Source organism: Delphinapterus leucas, chromosome 13 (assembly GCF_059928025.1).
Source record: "Delphinapterus leucas isolate spDelLeu-1000000601 "Yukka" chromosome 13, BTC_Dleu_Yukka2, whole genome shotgun sequence".
In the NCBI taxonomy this organism is placed as follows: domain Eukaryota; kingdom Metazoa; phylum Chordata; class Mammalia; order Artiodactyla; family Monodontidae; genus Delphinapterus; species Delphinapterus leucas.
Genome location: NC_143141.1, coordinates 58,964,196 through 58,986,008, shown reverse-complemented (window position 1 = coordinate 58,986,008; position 21,813 = coordinate 58,964,196). Strand labels below are relative to the sequence as shown.

The following is a 21,813-nucleotide window of genomic DNA, read 5'->3' as shown; positions in this document are numbered from 1 at the left end:
CAACCCACGGTTTCTACCCCATCTGGGTCTTTGCACAGGTTAATTAAGGGAAAATGATGTGTCGTTGGCTTAGATTCCCCAGGGTTTTCAGCCTTCTCACTCTACATACCATCCCAGGACATCTTACTCGTTCTCTTAATTTTATCTACCACCTGTGCTGACGATTCCCAAATCTTTTCTCTCCAGCTCATATTTCTTTCAGGGGCTCCTTAAATTCGACATATCGGGAACTAATCATCTCCCCTTCTTTTCCTTCACATTTTGCGTATTCACTGCCTCCATTCAGTCCGCCAAGCAAGCTTCAAATCCAGGAATCATCACTGACTCTGCCCTCCCTCTCTCCCTTGCCCCCAGTTAAAATGTGCCCTGCCCATTTTAACTCTGTTCCCTCCTCTCCATGCTGACCACCATTGCTATGGTTCAGACCATCATCACATCCTGCCTGCTCTCCTGCATCAGGCTTCTAACGTGTTTTTCTCTGGTCTGGTCCCACACACACTTCTATCCTCCATGCAGAATCTAGAGAGATTGTTCCAATTACCTATTGCTGCATGGCAAATGACTCCAAGACTCGGTTCAAAAGGACAATTTGGGCAGGGATGTATAAGGGCAGCTTGTCTCTGCTTCATATGGCATCAACTGGCATAGCTTGTAGACTGGTTGTGACTCTACAGCTGAGGGCTGGAATCGTCTGAAGGCTCATTCACTCACACGTCTTGGGGCTGATGCCAGCTCTTCCTTGGAACTTCGGCTGGGGAATGTCAGCCGGAAGACCTACTCGTGGCCTCTTAAAGTGGTTGCTTGTGCTTCCTCACAGAATGGTGGTGGGGTGGCAAGAGCTGTCCTGGAAGAGACACGATGTGGAAGCTGCCATTTTCTAAGGTCTGGGCCTAGAAACTGCCGTGGTGGTTTGTCAGGCAGCAGTAATATACAGTAACTGGAATGGAGATACAGCAAAAATGTGAATCTAGCTGTGTCATTCTCTTTACACGGAGGGACTGTCATGATCTAAACTCTGCCTGCCTCTCCAGCCTTATCTTTTAATACTCTCTACCTTGAACTTTATGGTCCTGAGTTGTATATGATTCACTTATTCTCACCTCTTAAACTTTACTTGTCTCCTCTGCTTGGAACACCTCTACTCCCATGCCTCTACCTGTGAACTTCAGCTTACCCTTTAATTTTCATCTTAGGGGTCACTCATTCCAGGAAAACCTTCTTGAATTCTGCCTGGTTGGGTTAAATGTTCCTCTTGGGGCTTCTGTAATGCCCTGCACGTATCTATTACTGTCCTGACCCCAGTGGTTTATTATTAGTTATTTGTTTCTGCTTTGCACCACTGACTGGGGCCTTCCTGAGAGCAAGGGCTCTCTCTGTTCATGTTTGTATCTAGCACAGTGCCTTACACACAGTCCATTCTCCATAAATGTTCTTGGATGAATGACTAGTTGATAATTTAGTTTACTTTCATAACAATTTTATGGTCATCCAGACTTTAAAGCGTTCAGTGCTACACTGAGTGTTCCCTTTTTGCAAGTGATAAAAAGCTGAAGAAATGAGAACTAGGTCACATTTTTTCTTGGTGATAGAATTAGGAATGATTTCCTATCACATGCCATTCTAGGCTTTGGTTCTCTAAAGGCACAGATGCTCTGTTAAAATCACTCTTATTTTTGCTAAAATTTAAGTTCATCTTCTTTTTAATTTTCTGGGGAAAGCTTCTCCAAGAAAAATTATCATATCCTTTGGAGATACACACTTCTAATATTTTTTAGATGAATTTTCGGAAGGGGTAGAAAGGTAAAACCATACACCTATAAAATTCTGAGCATATTACTAACTAAAAAGTATAATTTCTCCATCTACAAAAGGAAAATTAAATAATACCTCTGGTCTCTTCCTCAGAGTATTTTTTGTGAAGATAAATGAAATATGCTAAGGTAATCTGAGGTCTGTAGAAGAAAATAGTCATTTCTGTTGTAGATTTGCATATCTATAGGTCCTTGTTGATATTCTCTGTCTTAATCAGGAAATTCTTGGAGCTGATGTTCTGATTGCTGTACATGGTGTCTGGTAAGGGGTCATGTTGATGTGAGGCATATTGGGGATTATCTGAGTTGATTCTTCAAACATTTATTGTGCTCATTCTGTGCCACACAGTATGCCAGGAGCCAGAGAGGGAGACCCTGAGCTTGAATATCCCACTACAGGGTTCCCTAACAGCCAAGCTTGCCTTAAGTGGCCTCTATGTTTGTAACTGTTGTTTGTCCAACTGCCATATCCTTAGAGGTTAAATCCTGGTCTAAGGCTTCACAGCTAGCTGTGCTGAGTACTGCCTGGTGATAGGTGGGGACAATGAAAAGCTTGCTCTGGGGGAAGGATTTCGATGTATTTGAAGAGCAGGTGGACAACTTTTATTTGGTGTGAGGAAATTAAGATGATACCTGACTAGATAGGAGATGAGGGTGAAAAAACTGAACAGCAAAGCCAAGCCAAGAAACCGTCAAGTAAGGGACCAGGTCAAGGAAACTAGAAAGTCATAAGAATAGACTGTAAGGGCAAAGCTCAGCTGAGGAATTTAGACAGTAGCTGGTCAGTTTAAGAACTAGATAAGGGAGGTCACAGGGGTCAGAATCTCAGAGGCTGGTTGTGCTAACAGCTTACTTGAAGGCAGAGGGCCCTTTTGAGATGGAGACCCAGGGCTTTCTGTAAGACCATCCCAGTCTTGATGGAACCCTCCATCTGCTTGCTGGGGAGTACTCTAGGTAAGGATGTGGATGTTCAGTATGTCCCCCACCCCATCTCACTTGTTGAGCCCTCTTTGGTACCCTATACAAAGCATTTAACACAGATTATCACAAGTATTTATTTATTCTTCAGTCTCCCCTACTAGACAGTAAACTCTTTGAGGATAGGAACTATGTTCAGCTTTTTTCTTTCTCATATAAATTAGCACAGTGCCTGGCATATAACAGGGACTCAGTATAGGTTTGGGTGAATGAATGAGTGGGAGAGTAGATGGAGAGATGGATGGGTGAGTGGTTGGATGGGTTGGTAGAGGATGGCATCTGTGTAGCCTGTTAATGGAAGTAAGGATTGAACATTGTTTCATTCAGGGAAAAGGGGGAATGAAGGGCTTTATTTCCAGAAATGACAGAATAATAGATTGAGGGGATGAATACAGTAACATTTATGGAGAAAATCTAGGAAGAAAGTAATGAGAAAATAGTACTTGCTCCCATGATGTTCGGTAGAGATCCTGAAAAAGTCCAAGTAATACTATTTAAAGATTTTTCATAGCTTTATAAGTTTTTAATTTTTCACTTCTAAGTTCTATTTTGCCTTACTATCATCAACCAAAATGGTACCTTAAACATGAAAACTTATCTGGTGCTGTTACAGGAATGGCAGAGTAAGTGACCTTTAGCAAAAACACTACCAGACATTAACCTAGAGTGATTAATGTAGAAATGAAACTGGAATGTTTAAATTATAGATTTTTTTCATAATTAGACTTCAAATGAAATTTAAATTTAAATAATAGTATTTATATATGATTATAAATTCCATAATCACACAATCATGACAAATAGATTTATATATTGTATGTTATAAAGAATGTTTAGAAAAAAGAAACTCATTTTCTTTCTTAAAATTCTTTTTTAATATCCTGTATTTTCTCTTTTTTGGGTTTCCACTTAGGTGGAGATTGGAGACTTTGAAAGACCTTTTTCTACTCCAGCAGGGCATGTTACTAATCAGTGCAAAGCAAATCAAACTATAAAACAACTCATAGAGAAATTTTATCCTAAAAGGTATAGAGATGGCTCTTCTGAAGAACAGTTAAGGTAAAGAACTATTTGTAACTCTTGAAAAGGCAGATGCACACTAGTTTTTCAGTGACATTTTTCTGTTCAAATTTTAAAGATGAAAAAAATTGTACATAACAATTTTCTCAGGATTTTTTAAGTACTGTTGAATACCAGGAGTTTATAGTTCTTTTTATTTAAGATGTGCCTAGAAACTGTAGTATCTAGATTTAAACTTTTTTTAATGAGAAAAAAATCTACCTTAATTTAGAAGATCTACTTTTCATTTGACCTTATTCATTCTTGTCCAAATTAATCGTGCTAATAAAGAAAAGGAAAAAATTGGCTAATAAGATGTTTAATTTTATTAAGTGTTTACCAAAAAATTTTTATCTCTTAGGGTATTCCATTATAAACAAAGTGGAATAAAAATAAACTATCTTCTTACAAAGATTTTTTATTATAATATAAAATTTTAATTAAACAACTAATTTGAATTTTTGATTTTTGAGACCATATAAAGAAAAGCTGTAGATTCAAAAATAGAGGCAAATCCAATTCACCATGAATTTTTCCAAAACAGAAACATTTGAGATCAGTCTGTTGTCTGTGTAGAATAAGTGGCTGCCTTCGTACTTTTGTTTAAGAGGTTTCCCCTGCAGCTAGCATCTCTCCAAACCAGGAGTGGTAGCACCTAAAATTCCACTGTTGGGGATTCATTCTTCAGTCTTGACTTCTTGTACTTTTCTTTAAAAATGAAAGTTATTCCCTTTTAAACTAATTTATGCGGTTTGATGTTAGCTTATCAGATTTTAAAATTTTACCTAAAGGGGGTGGGGAGCGGGGAACTTAGGTCATACATACTGAGAGCACTAACCGTACGAGACTTTGGTGGAAGGAATGCTACAAAAAGGACAAGGGGTAGACAGTGGTGAGATGGGACTCACAAAACAACAGCTTCACCTAGGTTGTGAGTATGTCTCCCAGGGGTGCTTAGGATCGGCTCAAGGAGAGCTTTATCTTGGGCGGATCATACACTATTTATGTGTTTTTCTTTTGTGTTTGTTCTTTTCTTTTTTTAGGCAGCTTTGCCAGCGACTGTCAACCAGATGGATGGCCCTCCGGGGACACAGTGCTGCTGATTGTGTGCGAATCTATTTGACAGTAGCCAGGAAGTGGCCTTTCTTTGGTGCCAAATTGTTTCTTGCAAAAGTAAGAAAGAATGGGAGGTTATTCAGTTCAGTAAAATATAAAGTGATAACCTGAGTAACCCCAGGTTTATTACATTTGGCTTTTTAAAAGAAAATAAGGACATTTCTAACAATTTAAAGAAAACCATGAAGGGACACTAAGGAAAGGGAAGGAAAGCCATTAGCGTCTCTGTCTTTTCCCTTCCGTTACACTTCCCCATACCGTAAATCATTTCTTACACTCAGTAGGCTTAATCATTAGACTGAAGACAACAGCTGAACTCTGCTTTCTTCTTTTTATTCATTCATCCATTCACTCATTTACTCTCTCACTCATTTGCTCATTCATTTAGTATTTATGAATTCTGTTTGCCAAACATTGAGCTAAGCTCTAGGGATACATATGCCCATGGTTTCAGATAGGTTGTACTCACACTTCCAGGAACTCACAACCAGTATTGCAATAGGCCTGGAAACAACTACTGTGTGGAGAATATGGTTAAGGGTGACATGAACAGAGTGATGCAGGAACACTGAAGAAGGAGAGATGAAACCTGCTGGGGGTTAGCTTAAGAGACCTGTCCAAATGCACACGTTAATAAATGGCAGATCTGGGTCCCAAACCCAGGTCTGCTAATTCACTCCTCTTTCCATTATACCACACTGCCTGCTCCCCAGGTGAGATTTTTAATAACAAGGTGTTGTTGTGTTATTGCAAATGCTGCATTGCATTTACACTGAAAATTATTTCTGTAATTTTGCTTAGCATTTATTATGTAGTGTATTTTCACCTCTTCATAGCCCATAACCCCATCATCACTTGGAAGTACTTTCATGTGGCTGGCTATACATGAGGATGGTTTAAGCATCTTAGAATACAACTCCATGGTAAGATTAAATCCTTAAGTTCTGCATTGAGTCAGCTATTTCCATTGCTCAGTGTACTGTAAACAGAAGGTAATGATATCTTTATCTGACTTTTCTTATACACAGAAAACACTCTGCCTAATACTATATAATGAATAGTCATTTTACAAATATAACTATGGTTACAATTTAATCTTTTAAATCAAGATTAGACAGGTTATATATTGTATATGAGAAAAATATTAAGATACCATGACTAAATTGCAATCATGGTTGTATTTGTAAAATGACTGTTCATTTATTGTGTTCGGAAGATTGCTTCCTGTGTAAAATGCAACTGTTGAAGATAACATTTAGGTAGAAACTTTAGTTACCAAAGTTTTAAGTTCAGTTTCACGAAGCCTTCTATAACAATTTCTATACTATCCCATAATATCAATTACCAGTTCATTTGTACGTAGACAGTATCTTAGAGCTTTTTACATGATTAAATATAAAGTCAAACTGTGATTTCTATTTACTCATTTATTTATCTGAAATTTATTTTCTATCATATCTTATATGTATCAGAGTACTTTTAAAATTTTTGTTCTTTTTTTTTTTTTTTTTTTTTTCTTTTAACCTGGTAGGCAAGGATTGCTAAATTCACCTGGTAGGTGTAGTGGGCTCTCCTACTTGTGGCTATAGTCAGGATCACTGAGAATTTCTTGGAAACGAGGTTATCCTTTAGTGTTACAGTAACTGTTTCTCCTTATAATTGCTGCAAAACTTTTTTGAAGGCGTTTATGTTTCCTTTTAGTTCTTTTAGTTCTTGAATAGATAATCTGAAGATAGATTATAAAGTCAGTGACTTAAAGTCAACAGAAATAGTACACAAGTATTGAGTTACCTTAGCTAAGTAAACCAGTTCCTAGATCCCGGGAGATGGACATACAGGTCAGGAAGTAGACATTGCCAGCCTGCAGCACTAGAGGTGTTCACTGCTGGGATGGTCTGCTCAGAATCTTGCAAGCTAATCATTAGATACGCAGATTCCTTTCCTTTTAGGCTGTACATCTTTGACTTATATTATTTAAGTTGTTTTAGTAACACATTGGGAAAAAATATTTGCTGCATGTATGATGAAGGGTTGGTATCCTTTATGAATGTGGATGTTTTTTCAAACAGTAAGGAAATGATGAACACACCAATAGACAAATGGGCTGAGGCAATTCACAGAAGAAATACTAATGTTCAATAAATGTATTTTTAAATGTTAATCTCACCATCAAGCAAATAAGTTCAGTTTAATACAGTGAGATTCTACTTTTCACCAATCAGATTGGCAGAGCTTCAAAAGAATGATGATATCCTGTGTTAGCAAGACTGTAATGCTGGGAATGTAAATGGGTATAACCTTTTTGAGTTTGGAAAGATTTACTTTTTTGAGATAGCAATTTTAGCTGTTGAGGTTTATAACCAAAGAAATAATTAGGCTATGTGTATTATGAAATATGTCCCAAAATATTCATTGGAATATTGTTTAAGATAGTAACAAATAAAAAAACTTAAATATTCCTCAATAGGAGATTAGTTAAATAATGTCTATGTGTCTATAAAATCCAAATAAATGTCTATAAAATCATTTAAAATGTTATACAAGTACATTTGTTGTCATGGAAGGATGTTCATAACATGTTAAGTTAAAAGAAGCAGAATGTTAAAAAAGAAGTAGTATGCATGATACCGTTTATGTTTACACATATCAAAGTTTATATATCAGGGTGAACTATGTGGATTTGCCAATATTTGACCTTTTTTTACCTTAAAAAGAATCAGTTTCATATGGTTCAACCAGATAGATAGATAGATAGATAGACAGATAGAAATCTTAAGGACAAATACAGTGTAAATGCTATGTAAATAGTTGCTGGTGCATGGCAAGTTCAAGTTTTGCTTTTTGGAACTTTATGGAATTTTTAAAACATATTTTCCATCTGCAGTGGTTGACCACATCATCATTTTAATGGAGATACATGTTATTAATCATCTCTCATCTTTCTTTGAAAATAAAGATTGTATAACATACTTACTTTTATTTCTCTTTGAAGAGGTTAATAATCAGCTATGTGTACAAGAGTCTAATGACCTTTGGAGGTTATCAAGATGATTTTATGATAGTCATTAACAATGCACATTCAAAGGACAAACCAACAGAGAAATTACTTTTTGCCATGGCAAAACCCAAGGTGAGTAGAAGGCTTTATGCTAACTTTTTTTTTTTTTTTTTTTGCGGTACGCGGGCCTCTCACTGTTGTGGCCTCTCCCGTTGCGGAGCACAGGCCCTGGACATGCAGGATCAGCGGCCATGGCTCATGGGCCCAGCCGCTCCGCGGCATGTGGGATCTTCCCAGACCGGGTCACGAACCCGTGTCCACTGCATCGGCAGGCGGACTCTCAACCACTGCACCACCTGGGAAGCCCTATGCTAACTTTTTTATGCTAGTTTTTTTCATACTAAAACATATATTGTACAAAGAATAAGTTCCTCATGGGAAAACAGACTCTACTTACAATCAAACAACCATAGGTCCAAATTCTGGCTTACCTTATCTTTCTAAACCTTGGTTTCTTCATCTAAAAAATGGTATGATGCTATGATGCTATCTTTTTTTTTTCCTGGATTAAGAATAAAATGAAGGAATTGTAAAGTATTTATAGCCCAGTGCCTGGTATACAGAAAGTTCAAAATAAGTGGTCCTGGCATAAGTTGTTATTGTCAGGTACTTTATGTACTTGTAGTAATTCACTTTATAGACTCATTATTGAGAAGAGTGAGGTTTTAAAATTAAGGCATACTTGTTTCTTTACTATTTTTAGCAAACTATGTAGTTTTAATGTCTCTAAGTAAAAGCAGTAAATAAAAGGGCTGCATTCTAATATGTAACTCTGATTTTAGGAAAAAGAATGAGAAATTAATTTTTCGAAGACTTTGTCTTAAAATTCTCAACTAAAAGAGACTACTGTTTTAGAATTTGAAACTTTAAAAAATGACATATATGTTTCTTAATTAAATCTATACTTAAGTGAAGTCTGTAAGTGTAGAAGATCATGGTACACTCAGTGCTTTAGTTTAAAGAGTTGATATAATACACTGAATTTCTTATTCATGTATTCACAAATGTGGCTTTAGGATAACTGGTAGAATTGTACTACTGTCACATTTCCTAATGTTGCCACTAAATTTGATTTTTTTTTTTAAAGTATCACTTTCTGCTGGTTTAAGTAATGGGAAAATAGGTCAGTGCCTTGATGGTGCTGAACATGTAAGTACAGTTGACTCTTGAACAACATGGGTATGAACTGCACGGGTCCACTTACACGTGGATTTTTTTTCAGTAGTAAATACTACATTACTACACAATCCATGGTTGGTTGAATCCATGGATGTAGAACTGTGGATACAGAGGAACCGTGGCTACAGAGGGGCACTGTAAAGTTATGCATGGATTTTTGACTGCTTAGAGTGTTGGGGCCCCTGACCCCTGTGTTGTTCAAGGATCAACTGTACTGCACTGCTTGACCTGGTTAAAAGGGAAATCTGGTAGCCTGGGTACTTGCAGATGGAGACCACCCATGGCCAACCCTTCACTCTCTTTTGGAAGTGATGAGAACTTCTCAGGAGAATAACAATTCCATTTTTCTTGTTTTAGATTCTTGAAATCACTCTTTTGATCGCCAGCTACATAAACAACTTCTATCAGCAGAAGGCGGTTCACCACCTCTCTGCTCCAGCGCTGCTCTCAGCTCGGACCCAGGGTCCTCAAGCCAGGGTGATGGGAAGCCAGCCCCTTCTGTCAAGCAGACCAACCAAAGGCCCCACTTTACTCTGAAAGCTCAGGGGCCTGAACATTCACTCCCTGTCCTCTAACCAATGGCTGCATCGGCTCCAAATAAGTTCATTTACATCCTGGCAGCATGGCACACACACAGTAGTAGTCCATTCTTTAAAAATAATGAGGGTTACTCTCTTTCATTTGATTCATAAATATTCAAATGAATGCTAGTAATAAGACCTAAACACAGATTTTCCCACGTGCTGATTTTCTCTTAGCTTAACTGGGTTAGAATTTGTCATTTTTTTCCATCACCTTCTCCTTTGCCATCAGACACATCAAGGCTTTTTTCTCTTTTTTAAAAAAATATTCTAACAATCTTTAGAAAATGAGATTCAAGGGAGTTTTTCCAAACTCTCATTTGGCAAACCAGTTGATTATTTGGCAATGCTCATTGCCAAAAAATTAAGTACTGTAATTAAATGTGCTTTTAATTAATGATATGGTGTTTAGAAAGAAGTAGAGTATACAGTTTAAGAAACAGCTGCAGGGTGGTGTTGAAGGGTAAATTTTAGAGCAAGTGCAGTAAGTCTTCTGGCCCTATGAATCATTGTGTGAGAAAACAGCAGCTAGGTAACTAGAACCTCCTATGTGGTTTTAGAAAGTGTACCCTGTCACTTTTTCAGATCACTGGAGTGTAAAACTTAAAATGAGACAGTGATTCCTGACATTCTTTGGCTGTCAACATAACCCAAGTTCACTGGAATATTGCCCACATTTCATTGCATTGGTGCTGGGTCATCTTGACCTTGCTTTGTTAAATAATAATATCTATGAAAACAAAGACCATTCTTAAAGCTTTTCCTCATACAGTCCTTTTTAATTATAGTTTAAAAATAAATTCCCAAAAATATTTTTTAAAAGGAAAGAGAAAGTAAGTCTTCTGTCAAAGGAGGTAAAGTTTTAGGTGAAAGGGTCTAGAAACGTATTACTTTACTAGGTTACATAAGTGGTCAGTACATTCCGGTTTGTGTCAAAATAAAGTACTTATTATTCATGATAAAAATGAAACTGTGATAAGACATGAAAATTATATTGCAAAAATGTTTAATTGAAATAGTAATCATGAGTATACTTAATTTTATTTATGTGTAGAATATTTTATATTTATATTTTGGACGTATATTTATCACTCTGTGTATGGTATTTTTTTTAACCAATTGGGAAAAAAAAGTTAGCTGCTGAATTAATTTGTTGGCAGAGCCTTCATGTTTTCTTTTTTGCTGCTTTCTCCCTACGGCAATGTACTGTTCCCACAATAAGCCTTTTAAAAATGTTCCATCCCATGTTAGCATCCTTCAAAAGGACAGAGCCAAGAAGTATACTGATCAAGTAAGATTTTGCTTTATTGGTAATGACAAAGGTAAAAAAAAACCCCATAGAAATAGATTGCCATTTACTATTTCTCCTAAATCTTTTGAACCACAACCACTCACTGGGTAAGCAAATTAATTTCTGAGAATAAATAAATGGGTTACCAGTTTGAGATGACTCTCAGGAGCCTTTTGGCTGGGATACAGTAGTTTCTGAGTTCCCAGAAAACCATTTAATAATCATTAGTTGGTGAACCACAGGCTTGGCAGAGGTGTTACATATGTGTGAGGACTTTATTCTCAGGCAATAGTTAGTTCACCATCTGGTAAGCCCCCCCAAAATCTAATTTAAACAAGTAGTGAAGACTTAGCTTAAATGGTAGTACCCTAGACTTGGCATTTATTTTTGATAGAGCAGAGATAAAATATTTTGATGGAAAGAAATCAATTTTCTGTAACTGATGATGTGAAAATTTTATTTTCTGGGAAATTACTTTTATATAGCCATTTAAAAAATTCAAAGTATGTTATTATGATTGGTTACAAGAGAATAATGTTACATGTTTAATTGTAATATTTGTCTCCTATCATTTTCTTCCCTTTCAATCATAATAAATGATTTACAAAACCCATTTCAAGCATTATCTTTTGAATAATCTTCAAGAAATACCTAATGTTTTCATTGTCAAAGCTGAGGTGTACTACCAGTGAAAATGGTAGTTATTACCTCCTTCTCTTGCACTCATGCTTTGTCTTCTGTGTTGCTTTGTTTTATCCATATAAAAGGAAGCTGTTTTGGCAAATTGTAAGTTTCATATGTATGTACGCATATTGACACATATACAACATGTATAAGTCATGGGGTTCTCCCATGATTTCATAATAAGCTCTTTATAGGTAAGGTGATTGGACTGTGCCTAAAATTTTATTTTAAATGCTCTAGATTTCTGTGTCCTTAAAGTCAAATACTGCCATAGCTTAGGAATGAATTTAACTCTCAATTTACAAGAAAAGTTAGTCACAACTTATAAAGTATTTGCTTGAAAAATGTGTTTATCAGTGGTTGTTTGGACATTTTTTCCATAGGAAAAAAATACATGGTAGTCAGGTTACTGTAACAATACTTGTAACCCATAATTGTACTGAAGTATAATCCTGAGGAATTAACCACCATGGATAACCATATTTCTCTAGGAAAAGGCTTTAAGTAGTCCTGAGATGCCGAGAACACATTTCACCCATCCACCCACCTCCTAACTGTCATGGAATTTGGACTTCACTGCAGAGTCTCTTGGCTGATTCCAGGGGAGCAAAGGCTTTGGGAAGGTGGGGAGTGAGGAAGCAAAAGTGAGTAGCAGGACTAATAAGGTGGAGAAGCTTTTCTGCTAACTGGTTCATGCAGGGACCGCATCTCCTCTCACATTTCCCCCTATTCTCTTTTTCCTAAAGGAAAAAAGGGATTTTGTTTCCACAAGAGTAGTTCATTTAGCAGGAAATATGCCAATTTCCTCCAGAGAAGGAATGACTTGATTCTCCTAATTCTTGTTTGAAAATTTCCAGAAAAGGACTCTGACTGGCCCAACTCATGTTAGGTGTTTAACCTCAAACACTCATATTAGGAGAATGCTTAAGTAAATTATTAAAAATCTATATAGTGGAACCTTATGTAGCCATCAAAGCTATGTTTATTATGGGTTTTTTAAAAATTGATATGGGAAAATACATGTTAAAATCAGAATGTTAACAAACTTTACAGTAAAATCTCAATTCTGTGAGAAAAAAGATTGGAATAAAATACATCAAAATGTTTAATAGTTGTTACTCCTGGTATTTGCTTATTATATACCCTCTTAGTTTTTTCTGTATACTATTTTTTTCTACAATAAGCTCATGTAACTTTGAAAACAAGGAAAAAATATAAAAACTCTCACTTTCTGGGCTATTGTTAATAGCCTCCGTATGGACTTCTAGACTCCAAAGCATCCCTCACATAGCTGCAGAAAATTATCTCATTGAAACTTAGGTCTAGTCATGGCACACCCCTACTTGAAATCTTATTTGGTTTCTCATCGCCAACACAGTAAAATCCAGACTGCAAGATCCTTCACTGTAGCTCAATCTACCTGTCCAGTTTGCTCTCCCACCTTAGCCCCACCAGGCACTTTATATGCTTCCACCCCAAACTATTCACAGGTCCCCAAATATACTCTGCACACACCTTTATCCTTTTGCACTGTTGTTCGTTTCATCCAGGAAGCAGCATGAAACTGTCTCCTCCTCCATCACCACCATTGAAATCTGTGAGTCTTCTTGGGCTGATTCAGAAGAGGAGCTCAAATCTTTGTATATTTTACCTTGAGAACAATTTTCATCTACCCAGGAAAGTCACTTTCTTCGTCCAATTATGAAGCCTCAGGAGGCATAAGGGTGGAAAAGAGAACTCACCTGCTTAATCAGATCAAGGTGAATCAACTGAATCACTCCTGAATCAGTGCTGGTGATTAGGACCCAGGCAGATAACCTTCACCCTCCTGGTTACCAGGCTCCCTCCTTCAACCACGTATCCCAGTTACCCAAATCATTATACTTTAAAATGCTAGTACTGTGCCTAGTCCACAGAAAACACCTGGCAAAATGTTAGCTGCCATTATTGTCCATATCAATAGGGCTTCCCAACTAACATGCAAAGGGATTCTAAAGTTCCAGAACCCAAATCATTGCAATTCATTACAATTTGTCCCACATCAGTTTGTGAGTTTATAGGCAATGCTGATTCAATGATGGATGTATCAGCCTCACTTGCTACCATCCTTTCTCCATTGAAGTCCATTACTTCCCTTCCTATGTGCAACTGTAGTCTTCTGTGTCTCCAAAATGCGCCTACGTGTTGGGAGAATTTTGTCCCCAGAGATTTTATCTGAAGTGAATGCCTTTTATTTCCTATGAACCATCTGCTTCATTTCCTTGTGTTTCTTTCTTCAAAGTTGCTGATCAGCAGCTTACCTCACCATAATAACAAGTATCAAGCACTTATAATGTTTCAGACACACATAAGTTATGTTTTACATGTATTTATCTCATTTAAAACTCATAATTTTCCCCTGCTTTACAGGATCGGACACTAAGGCTCAGAGAAATTGACTTATTTTCCATTGTGGCAATGTGGCAACTTAGCTAGTTTGACTGAGTCCCGACTTCGATCTAAGTTTGTCTTATTCCAAAGCCCACATTCTTGAACATTACAACATAGAGACTAAGCCAAATGGCAGAACAGTAGAGGAACAGTTTCTCCTTCAGTCAATCAAAACAGATCAAATACTGTCACTGCCATGAATGTTTCACCAACTCCTTGAGGCATAATTAGTCACTTGTTCTAATATAAATTGTTTGTACCTCTCTGCAATAGCTTATATCTCTGGCTTCCTTTGGGTTATTATAATTAGTTGTGTATGTCATATAGTAATAATGTTTTTTATTGATTTGGAGATAAAGTAAATGAAGTATTATGGAGATGCATTTGCTTTATTAACTTATTAATAAATGATGTGCTATTGCATAAAACCTGAAACAACCAAACAAGCAGAAAGTTGGAAAATACTAAAATCGTAAATATTCTTTGCCTCTAGTAAATCACTAGAAAACAGCTCAGGAGATTGTTTCGTTCTCCATTCTCAATTCACTGCTATTGGGGAGAGAAAAGTAATTGAAGAGAGAGAGACCCCTGGCATATAAATAGTCGGTACTCAGTAGAATACTTTTAAAATAAAAGAACACTTCCAGCCCAGAGTTTTTAGGTCCCAGATTTATTACCACTTGTCGCCTCTCTCTCGCACCCTAACAGATGAAGCTGAGAGGCTCGAAAAGAACGCCGAAAACTACATTTCCCATGATGCCCCTCTTCTATACGCAACCTTTACTGGTGACGTCGCTACCATAGCAACCCACGAGCCAGCACTAAGCCGGCCTCGCGCATAGCTCGCGGTCCCGCTGATTCTAGGCTGGACCCTACGCGGAGACCACGGCAGTGGGGCGGCCGAGCCACGATGCCCAGGTATCTCTGTAACCCTGCTTGCGCCTGGCTTATGCTCCCCTCGAGAGCCTCCCTTCTTTCCCAGCCCAGCCAGGAAGGGGTGGAGATGGGGGAGGGGTGGAGGGAGAGGCCGCTGCGGGTGTATTTGGGGAGAGGAGATCCTCGCGGGACCCGTTGGTGGAAGAAAATTGAGTTCGTCCTCTTTGCAGTTCCTGTCTTGTTGGTCAAGGATCCGTAGGCACTATCCTTGAGAGTGTGGATTCTGCCGAAAGCAAGTAGAAAAGTTCCCCAGGTGGAAAAGTTAAGAGATTTTGAAAGATCATTCAACTCCAATTATTCACTTTTTCAATAAGAGTTTCTCGAGGGTTAGGGAATGTTCTAGGAACAGTTTCAGGCGGTGAACCAGACCACAAGCCACTTCCTCAGGGACCTCGGCTCCGGGTGCAGGAGTTCACGACAACAATAAATGAGCCTAACTTGTGAAGGCACTGTGAAGAATGTAAGGTCATATATAAACGGGCAGCAGGGGTGGGGGTGGGATTTTAATCACCTATCAAATACATTTTAGCTCTTCAGTTCTATGATGTCTGTTTTAGTTGCTTGTTCTCAAGGTCATACCTAAACCTTCTCTAAACGACTTATAAGGACATCGGGAGAGATGAGTCCTGGAGTCCATCACAGAGCAGGAAAGTCTGTTTTTCTCACATGGTGGATGGGCGGTGTGACCTCTGTTGAGTTTATGAACCTTAAGCTTCCCATCACGGTTTAATTGGTTACAACACCTCCTCTCTTTTCTGCTGGGAACTTGGAAAGAAGATAATTACAATAATGAAGAAATAGTGTGTAATTGAAGAGCAAACAGGCCCGGACTGAGTTCTTAGGGGCTCACCTGTGAAATAAATGTGTGAATTTTAGTGCAGACATTTAGGGACACCTGTTTTGATCTTTTCTAACCCCTTTTTTTTCATTCCTGGTTCTTGAATAATAATGATTATAAACACTCACTGATTTTAGGTGATTATGTATAGGCCAGGCCCTAACCTAAATGAATTATCACATTTGAACAGTCATGGCAATCCTATGATGTTGGTATTCTTTTTTATCAGCATTTTAGAGGTGAAGAGACAGATAAGCCTGGGGACTAGCACAGCAGCTTTCATATATTAGGCGCTCAAGAAATACTTGTTGACTTAATAAAGCAATGAAGGATCCAGAGAGATTAGGTAATTTGCTTAAGTTGGCATACTCTATGTAGAAAGTAGTAGATTCGAGCTTGTAACACATCAGATCTTTCTCATGTATTTTTAGTTCAATACTCCATAGTTCATTTAGGCTTTACTTTAAAAAAAAGATATAATCTTATTTGTATAAAATTATATGAGTGTGTAGAGAGGTAAATGAAAAGATGATTTTCAAAAGTGATTTTAGGTGATTTTCCCCTTTTTATATTTTAAGAAAGGAATCTTGAGCCAAAAAATATATAATTTAAAAAACAAAGCCAAAAACTTTCAGGGGACAAAGATTATGTGGTACACTGGCTTTACACATTCCCCCTTTTCCTAGATGTTGGTGGTTTTCAAGTTGTGCGTTTCCAAAAGTCATTGTACATTCATGTGTGTCTGAGACGCTAACACACACAGCTTTCAGCCTTGCCCGGAAGCCCCCAAATCAGACAACCTCAAATCCTGGCAATAAAGACTCTGCTTATCATTTTCTGCTTCAATCTAGTACAAAGAGAATGACTAATCCTCCGAAGTTTTACCAGTAAATTGTCCCCCCCCAAATGATGTTGATTTGTTTTATAAATCTGACTGAAATAAATTTTCTTTGGGCTGGAAAGAAATTTTTGAAAGGATTCTTTTTTGTTTCTCTGAATTTTGGTTTTCTGCCTCATATAGTGAAACTCTCTGGGAAATCGCAACAGCTGAAGTGGAAAAACGGGGAAGTAATGGAAGTGAAGGCAATGGAGTTGAAACTGGAGAAAAGTCTGTTTTCTTCATTGGCAGTAAAAACGGGGTAATGCATTTTTTCCTACTTTTTTTTTTCCCAAGTATTGTAATGATTTAACAACCAGTGGTAAAATTTATTGTAATACTTTGATAAAAATTTAGGTACTTCAACCCTTTAACCAGATGACCAATCTCCGGCCTGCTGGTTACATTGGATCTGGTTGGGCCCTGCTCACAGGTGGGTAGGGACTAACACCCAGCCTTTCTCTTCTTGTCAAGCGGTGTGTCCTGACCTGGGCCACAGCAGCCCAGAGGAAGGGGCATGTGTTTCTGACTAGACAGCCCAGGGGAGTTATCTTTTCCCAGTTTGCACAAAGTCACCATAAATATTGATACTATTCTGATGGTCATATTTATAGGTAACTTGTACAGCTGAAACAAGCATATAGATAATAAAAACATGAACCATATAGAGTATAATACATTTAACTTTCACTGTCTTAAACTAGTGACACAGAAATAGAAGGAACCTTGAAAATATCTACTCTTCTTTTTTTTTTGGTGGTACGCGGGCCTCTTACTGTTGTGGCCTCTCCCGTTGCGGAGCACAGGCTCCGGACGCGCAGGCTCAGCGGCCATGGCTCACAGGCCCAGCCGCTCCGCAGCATGTGGGATCTTCCCAGACCGGGGCACGAACCCTTGTCCCCTGCATCGGCAGGTGGACTGTCAACCACTGCGCCACCAGGGAAGCCCTACTCTTCTTTTTTTTTTTAAGGCGATATACTGTTTTTTTTAAAATAAATTTATTTATTTTATTTTTGGCTGCGTTGGGTCTTTGTTGCTGTGTGCAAGCTTTCTTTAGTTGCGGTGAGTGGGGACTACTCTTCGTTGTGGTGCACGGGCTTCTCTTTGTAGTGCATGGGCTTCCCACTGCAGTGGCTTCTCTTGTTGTGGATCATGGGGCTATAGAGCACAGGCTCAGTAGTTGTGGCGCACAGGCTCAGTAGTTGTGGCGCACGGGCTTAACTGCTCCGCGGCATGTGGGATCTTCCCGGACCAGGGCTCAAACCCATGTCCCCTGCATTGGCAGGCGGATTCTTAACCACTGTGCCACCAGGGGAGCCCTAGTCTACTCTTCTGCAATAGGGATTCTTACTCTGGGATCCATGGAGGCACTTCTTGGGGTCTGTGAACTCCCTAGAAATGTATGCAGAATTGTGTGTGATTGTGCACTGGTGCTTTTTTTTTAATGAGAAATTAGATTCCCCCAGGGTTCTAGTCACTGTAAACCGTGGTTGTATGGTCTAGGTTTGAATATTTCCAACAATGGGGATGTTCTCTTTTACAAGGCAGGCTGTTTCCGTTTTTGTTTCTAGAAAATCCTAGTTACAAAGCCTAGTTGCTGGAAAATTGCAGTCTGTTTCATTGTAACATCCACCCCTTGGTTTGAATTCTGACCTGTAAAAGTATGAGAGTAAGTCTAATTTTACTCTTCTACTTGTTAAACCTTCAGATATTTAAAAATTGCCCTTCTAATAGTTCTGGCAACCACCTTGTCTCCCTGAGTCTTTCTGTTTTGGCTTTAACGTTTCTTTCAGCCATGCTCTGTGTCAGGGACTCTATATCAGTCAGTCATGGATTGTCTTATCTGCGGTGATTCTAATGTGTATTTCTCAGGATGGAACAGAATTTTTGAGGTTTTCCATAACAACTGTAAAAGGTTTAGACACTGTCCGTGTCATGGACTCTACACGTCATGGATTATCTATCTGTCATAATCCTAGTAACTCAACTGGAATTATTCTAATGTGAAATTCTCAGGATAAAACAGAATTTTTCAGGTTTTGCTTACCTACTGTCAACTAGAGCAGGTCTGCCAGCTTCTCTGTTGCCAGATGCCGTGTTCCTGTTACTGAACAGAAAAATATTAGTAATCACATAACCCTGCTCACTAAGTTTGAGCTTGGGGTCTGCAAGCCTTTTTCATTTATGATGTTGTTTTGTCCTTAGTTTTATTAGATTGGATCTTTTGTTACAGTCTGTTTTTATTGTTATCTTAAATTACTTTTATTAAAGTAATTCATGTATGTGGTTTAAGAACTTAAAGACTATCAAAAGATAAACAAACTTACTTACAAAACAGAAATAGACTCACAGACATAGAAAACAAACTTGTGCAGACTTCCCTGGCTGTCCAGTGTTTAAGACTTCTCCTTCCAGGGCAGGGGGTGCCGGTTCGATCCCTAATCCGGAGCTAAGATCCCACATGCCTCGCGGCCAAAAAACCAAAACATAAAACAGAAGCAATATTGTAAAAAATTCAATAAAGACTTTAAAAATGGTCCACATCAAAAAAATCTTTAAAGAAAAACGAAAACAGGGCTTCCCTGGTGGCGCAGTGGTTGAGAGTCCGCCTGCCGATGCAGGGGACATGGGTTCGTGCCCCGGTCCGGGAAGATCCCACATGCCGCAGAGCGGCTGGGCCCGTGAGCCATGGCCGCTGAGCCTGCGTGTCCGGAGCCTGTGCTCCGCAACGGGAGAGGCCACAACAGTGAGAGGCCCGCGTACCGCAAAAAAAATAAAAAAGAAAAAGAAAAGAAAAGAAAAACTTATGGTTACTAAAGTGGATAGCAGAAGGAGGGATAAATTAGGAGTTTAGGATTAACATACACGTGCTACTGTATATAAAATAGATAACCAAGGACCTATTGTATAGCACAGGGAACTATACTCAATATCTTATAATAACCTATAATGGAAAAGAATCTGGAATAAAGACATGATTTTCTTCTTTCCTTGATATTTTAATACTGCATTAATTTGTCATAATCAAAAAAATCATTTGGTCATCTCAGTAGATTAGAAAAGCATTCAATAAAATTCAACACCTGGGGCAACTAACTTACTTTTAGCAAACTAGGAATAGAAAAGAAACTTCTTAATCTGATATAGACTATTATTAAAATACCTCCATCAAATGATGTACCATAATTGATTTAACACAGTTTGCCTACTTTTGGATATTTGGACTCCCTCCTCTGTTTTATTCAACAATTATAATTTATGCTATGATGAACATCTTTGTGTATGTTGATCAAGTTGCTTAATCTCTCTGTGTCTGTTTCCTCATGTATAAGATGAAAATAAAATACACCTACCTTAAAAAAAAAAAAAGATTACCAAAGGTACATAAAGTAAAATAACAAATCTCTCCACATCATTCAGAATCTCTCCTCAAAGCCACCATTTTCATATCTTTTATGTTTCTTCTGTAATTTACTTCTGTATTTCTGAATAATGTGCTTATGGGCTGTTTCCAGACTTTCAATATTATACACTATCTGTTGAATTTCTGATAATAGTAGAAAAGTGTTTACTTCCCCATCTCTCTCAAACTCCCACTTCTAGTAATATCATTGCTATTATCATGTTGGGCTGAATGCTATTATCATGTTGGGCTGAATCAATATTCAGTGTTAGTTTATTTTATTATAAGTGTCTAAATCATTTTTGCTGGTGTGCCAAGTGCAGAACGGTGATTATATTTCCTTTCTCAAGTAACTTTTTCCTGAAGTTTAAAACTTCTTTGTTTTTTATTTGCCTAGTTTTTATATGTACCTTAGTTTTTACATGCATTAGTTATCTATTGCTACATAATAAATTACCTCAAAACTTATCAGCTTTTAAAACGACAATCATTATCTCACCCAGTTTCTGAGGGTCTGGACTCTGAGAGCACCTTAGTTGGGTGGTTCTGCTTAAGAATTTTCATAAGGTTGTAGTCAAGATGTCATCTGGGACTAAAGTTATTTCTCGCCTCGACTGAACTGGAGAATCAGTTTCCAGGCTCCTCAACATGATTGCTGGCAAGAGGCATCAGTTTCTTGCTGGCTCTTGGCCAGAGGCTTTAGTTCTTTGCCATGTGGACCTCTCAACAAGGCTGTATACAGCATGGCAGCTTGCTTCCTCCAGAGTGAGAGATCGAAAGTGAGAGGTTACCTGAGACAGAGGCTACAGTCTTTTATAACCTAATTTTGGAAGAGGCATGCCATCACTTCTGCCATATGCTGTTGGTCAAAAAGAGCAGTGCAGTGTGTGAGGGACTACAGATGGGTGTGAATACCAGGAGGTGGGGCTCATTTGGGACCATCCCTTTTAAAAAATTTTTATTTTATATTGGAGTATAGTTGATTTACAATGTTGTGTTAGTTTCAGGTGTACAGCGAAGTGATTCAGTTGTACATATACATACATCCATTCTTTTTCAGATTCTTTTCCCACATAGGTTATTACAGAATATTGAGTAGAGGTACCTGTGCTATACAGTAAGTCCTTGTTGATTATCTATTTTAAATATAGTAGTGTGTTTATGTTAATCCCAAACTCCTAATTTATCCCTCCTGTCACCTTTCCCCTTTGGTAACAATAAGTTTGTTTTTGAAAACTGTGAATCTGTTTCTGTTTTGTAAATAAGTTCATTTGTATCGTTTTTTTAGATTCCACACATAAATTATAGCATATGATATTTGTCTTTGTCTGACTTACTTCACTTAGTTGAATAATCTCCAGGTCCATCCATGTTGCTGCAAATGGCATTATTTCATTCTTTTTTTATGGCTGAGTAATAGTCCATTGTGTATATATATATATATATATATATATATATATATACATACACACCACATCTTCTTTATCCATTCCTCTGTTGATGGACATTTAGGTTGCTTCCATGTCTTGGCATGAACATCATAAATAGTGCTGCATGAACATCAGGTTGCAT

At 37.9% G+C, this 21,813-nt stretch overlaps 2 protein-coding genes across 2 annotated transcripts in view; both read left to right on the top strand.

Annotated features, from left to right (window-relative positions):
• PLEKHH2 (pleckstrin homology, MyTH4 and FERM domain containing H2) overlaps nucleotides 1-13,322 on the top strand; it is a 107,602-nt gene extending 94,280 nt beyond the window's left edge. Inside the window, exons 25-29 of the mRNA XM_022573958.2 lie at nucleotides 3,703-3,848; nucleotides 4,892-5,021; nucleotides 5,801-5,887; nucleotides 7,957-8,094; nucleotides 9,559-13,322. Coding sequence (XP_022429666.2) covers nucleotides 3,703-3,848; nucleotides 4,892-5,021; nucleotides 5,801-5,887; nucleotides 7,957-8,094; nucleotides 9,559-9,738 — 681 coding nt within the window. The 3' untranslated portion in view covers nucleotides 9,739-13,322. The remainder of the gene's footprint in view (nucleotides 1-3,702; nucleotides 3,849-4,891; nucleotides 5,022-5,800; nucleotides 5,888-7,956; nucleotides 8,095-9,558) is intronic.
• A 1,658-nt stretch (nucleotides 13,323-14,980) lies between these two features.
• DYNC2LI1 (dynein cytoplasmic 2 light intermediate chain 1) overlaps nucleotides 14,981-21,813 on the top strand; it is a 69,058-nt gene continuing 62,225 nt past the window's right edge. Inside the window, exons 1-2 of the mRNA XM_022573950.3 lie at nucleotides 14,981-15,105; nucleotides 16,983-17,100. Coding sequence (XP_022429658.1) covers nucleotides 15,098-15,105; nucleotides 16,983-17,100 — 126 coding nt within the window. The 5' untranslated portion in view covers nucleotides 14,981-15,097. The remainder of the gene's footprint in view (nucleotides 15,106-16,982; nucleotides 17,101-21,813) is intronic.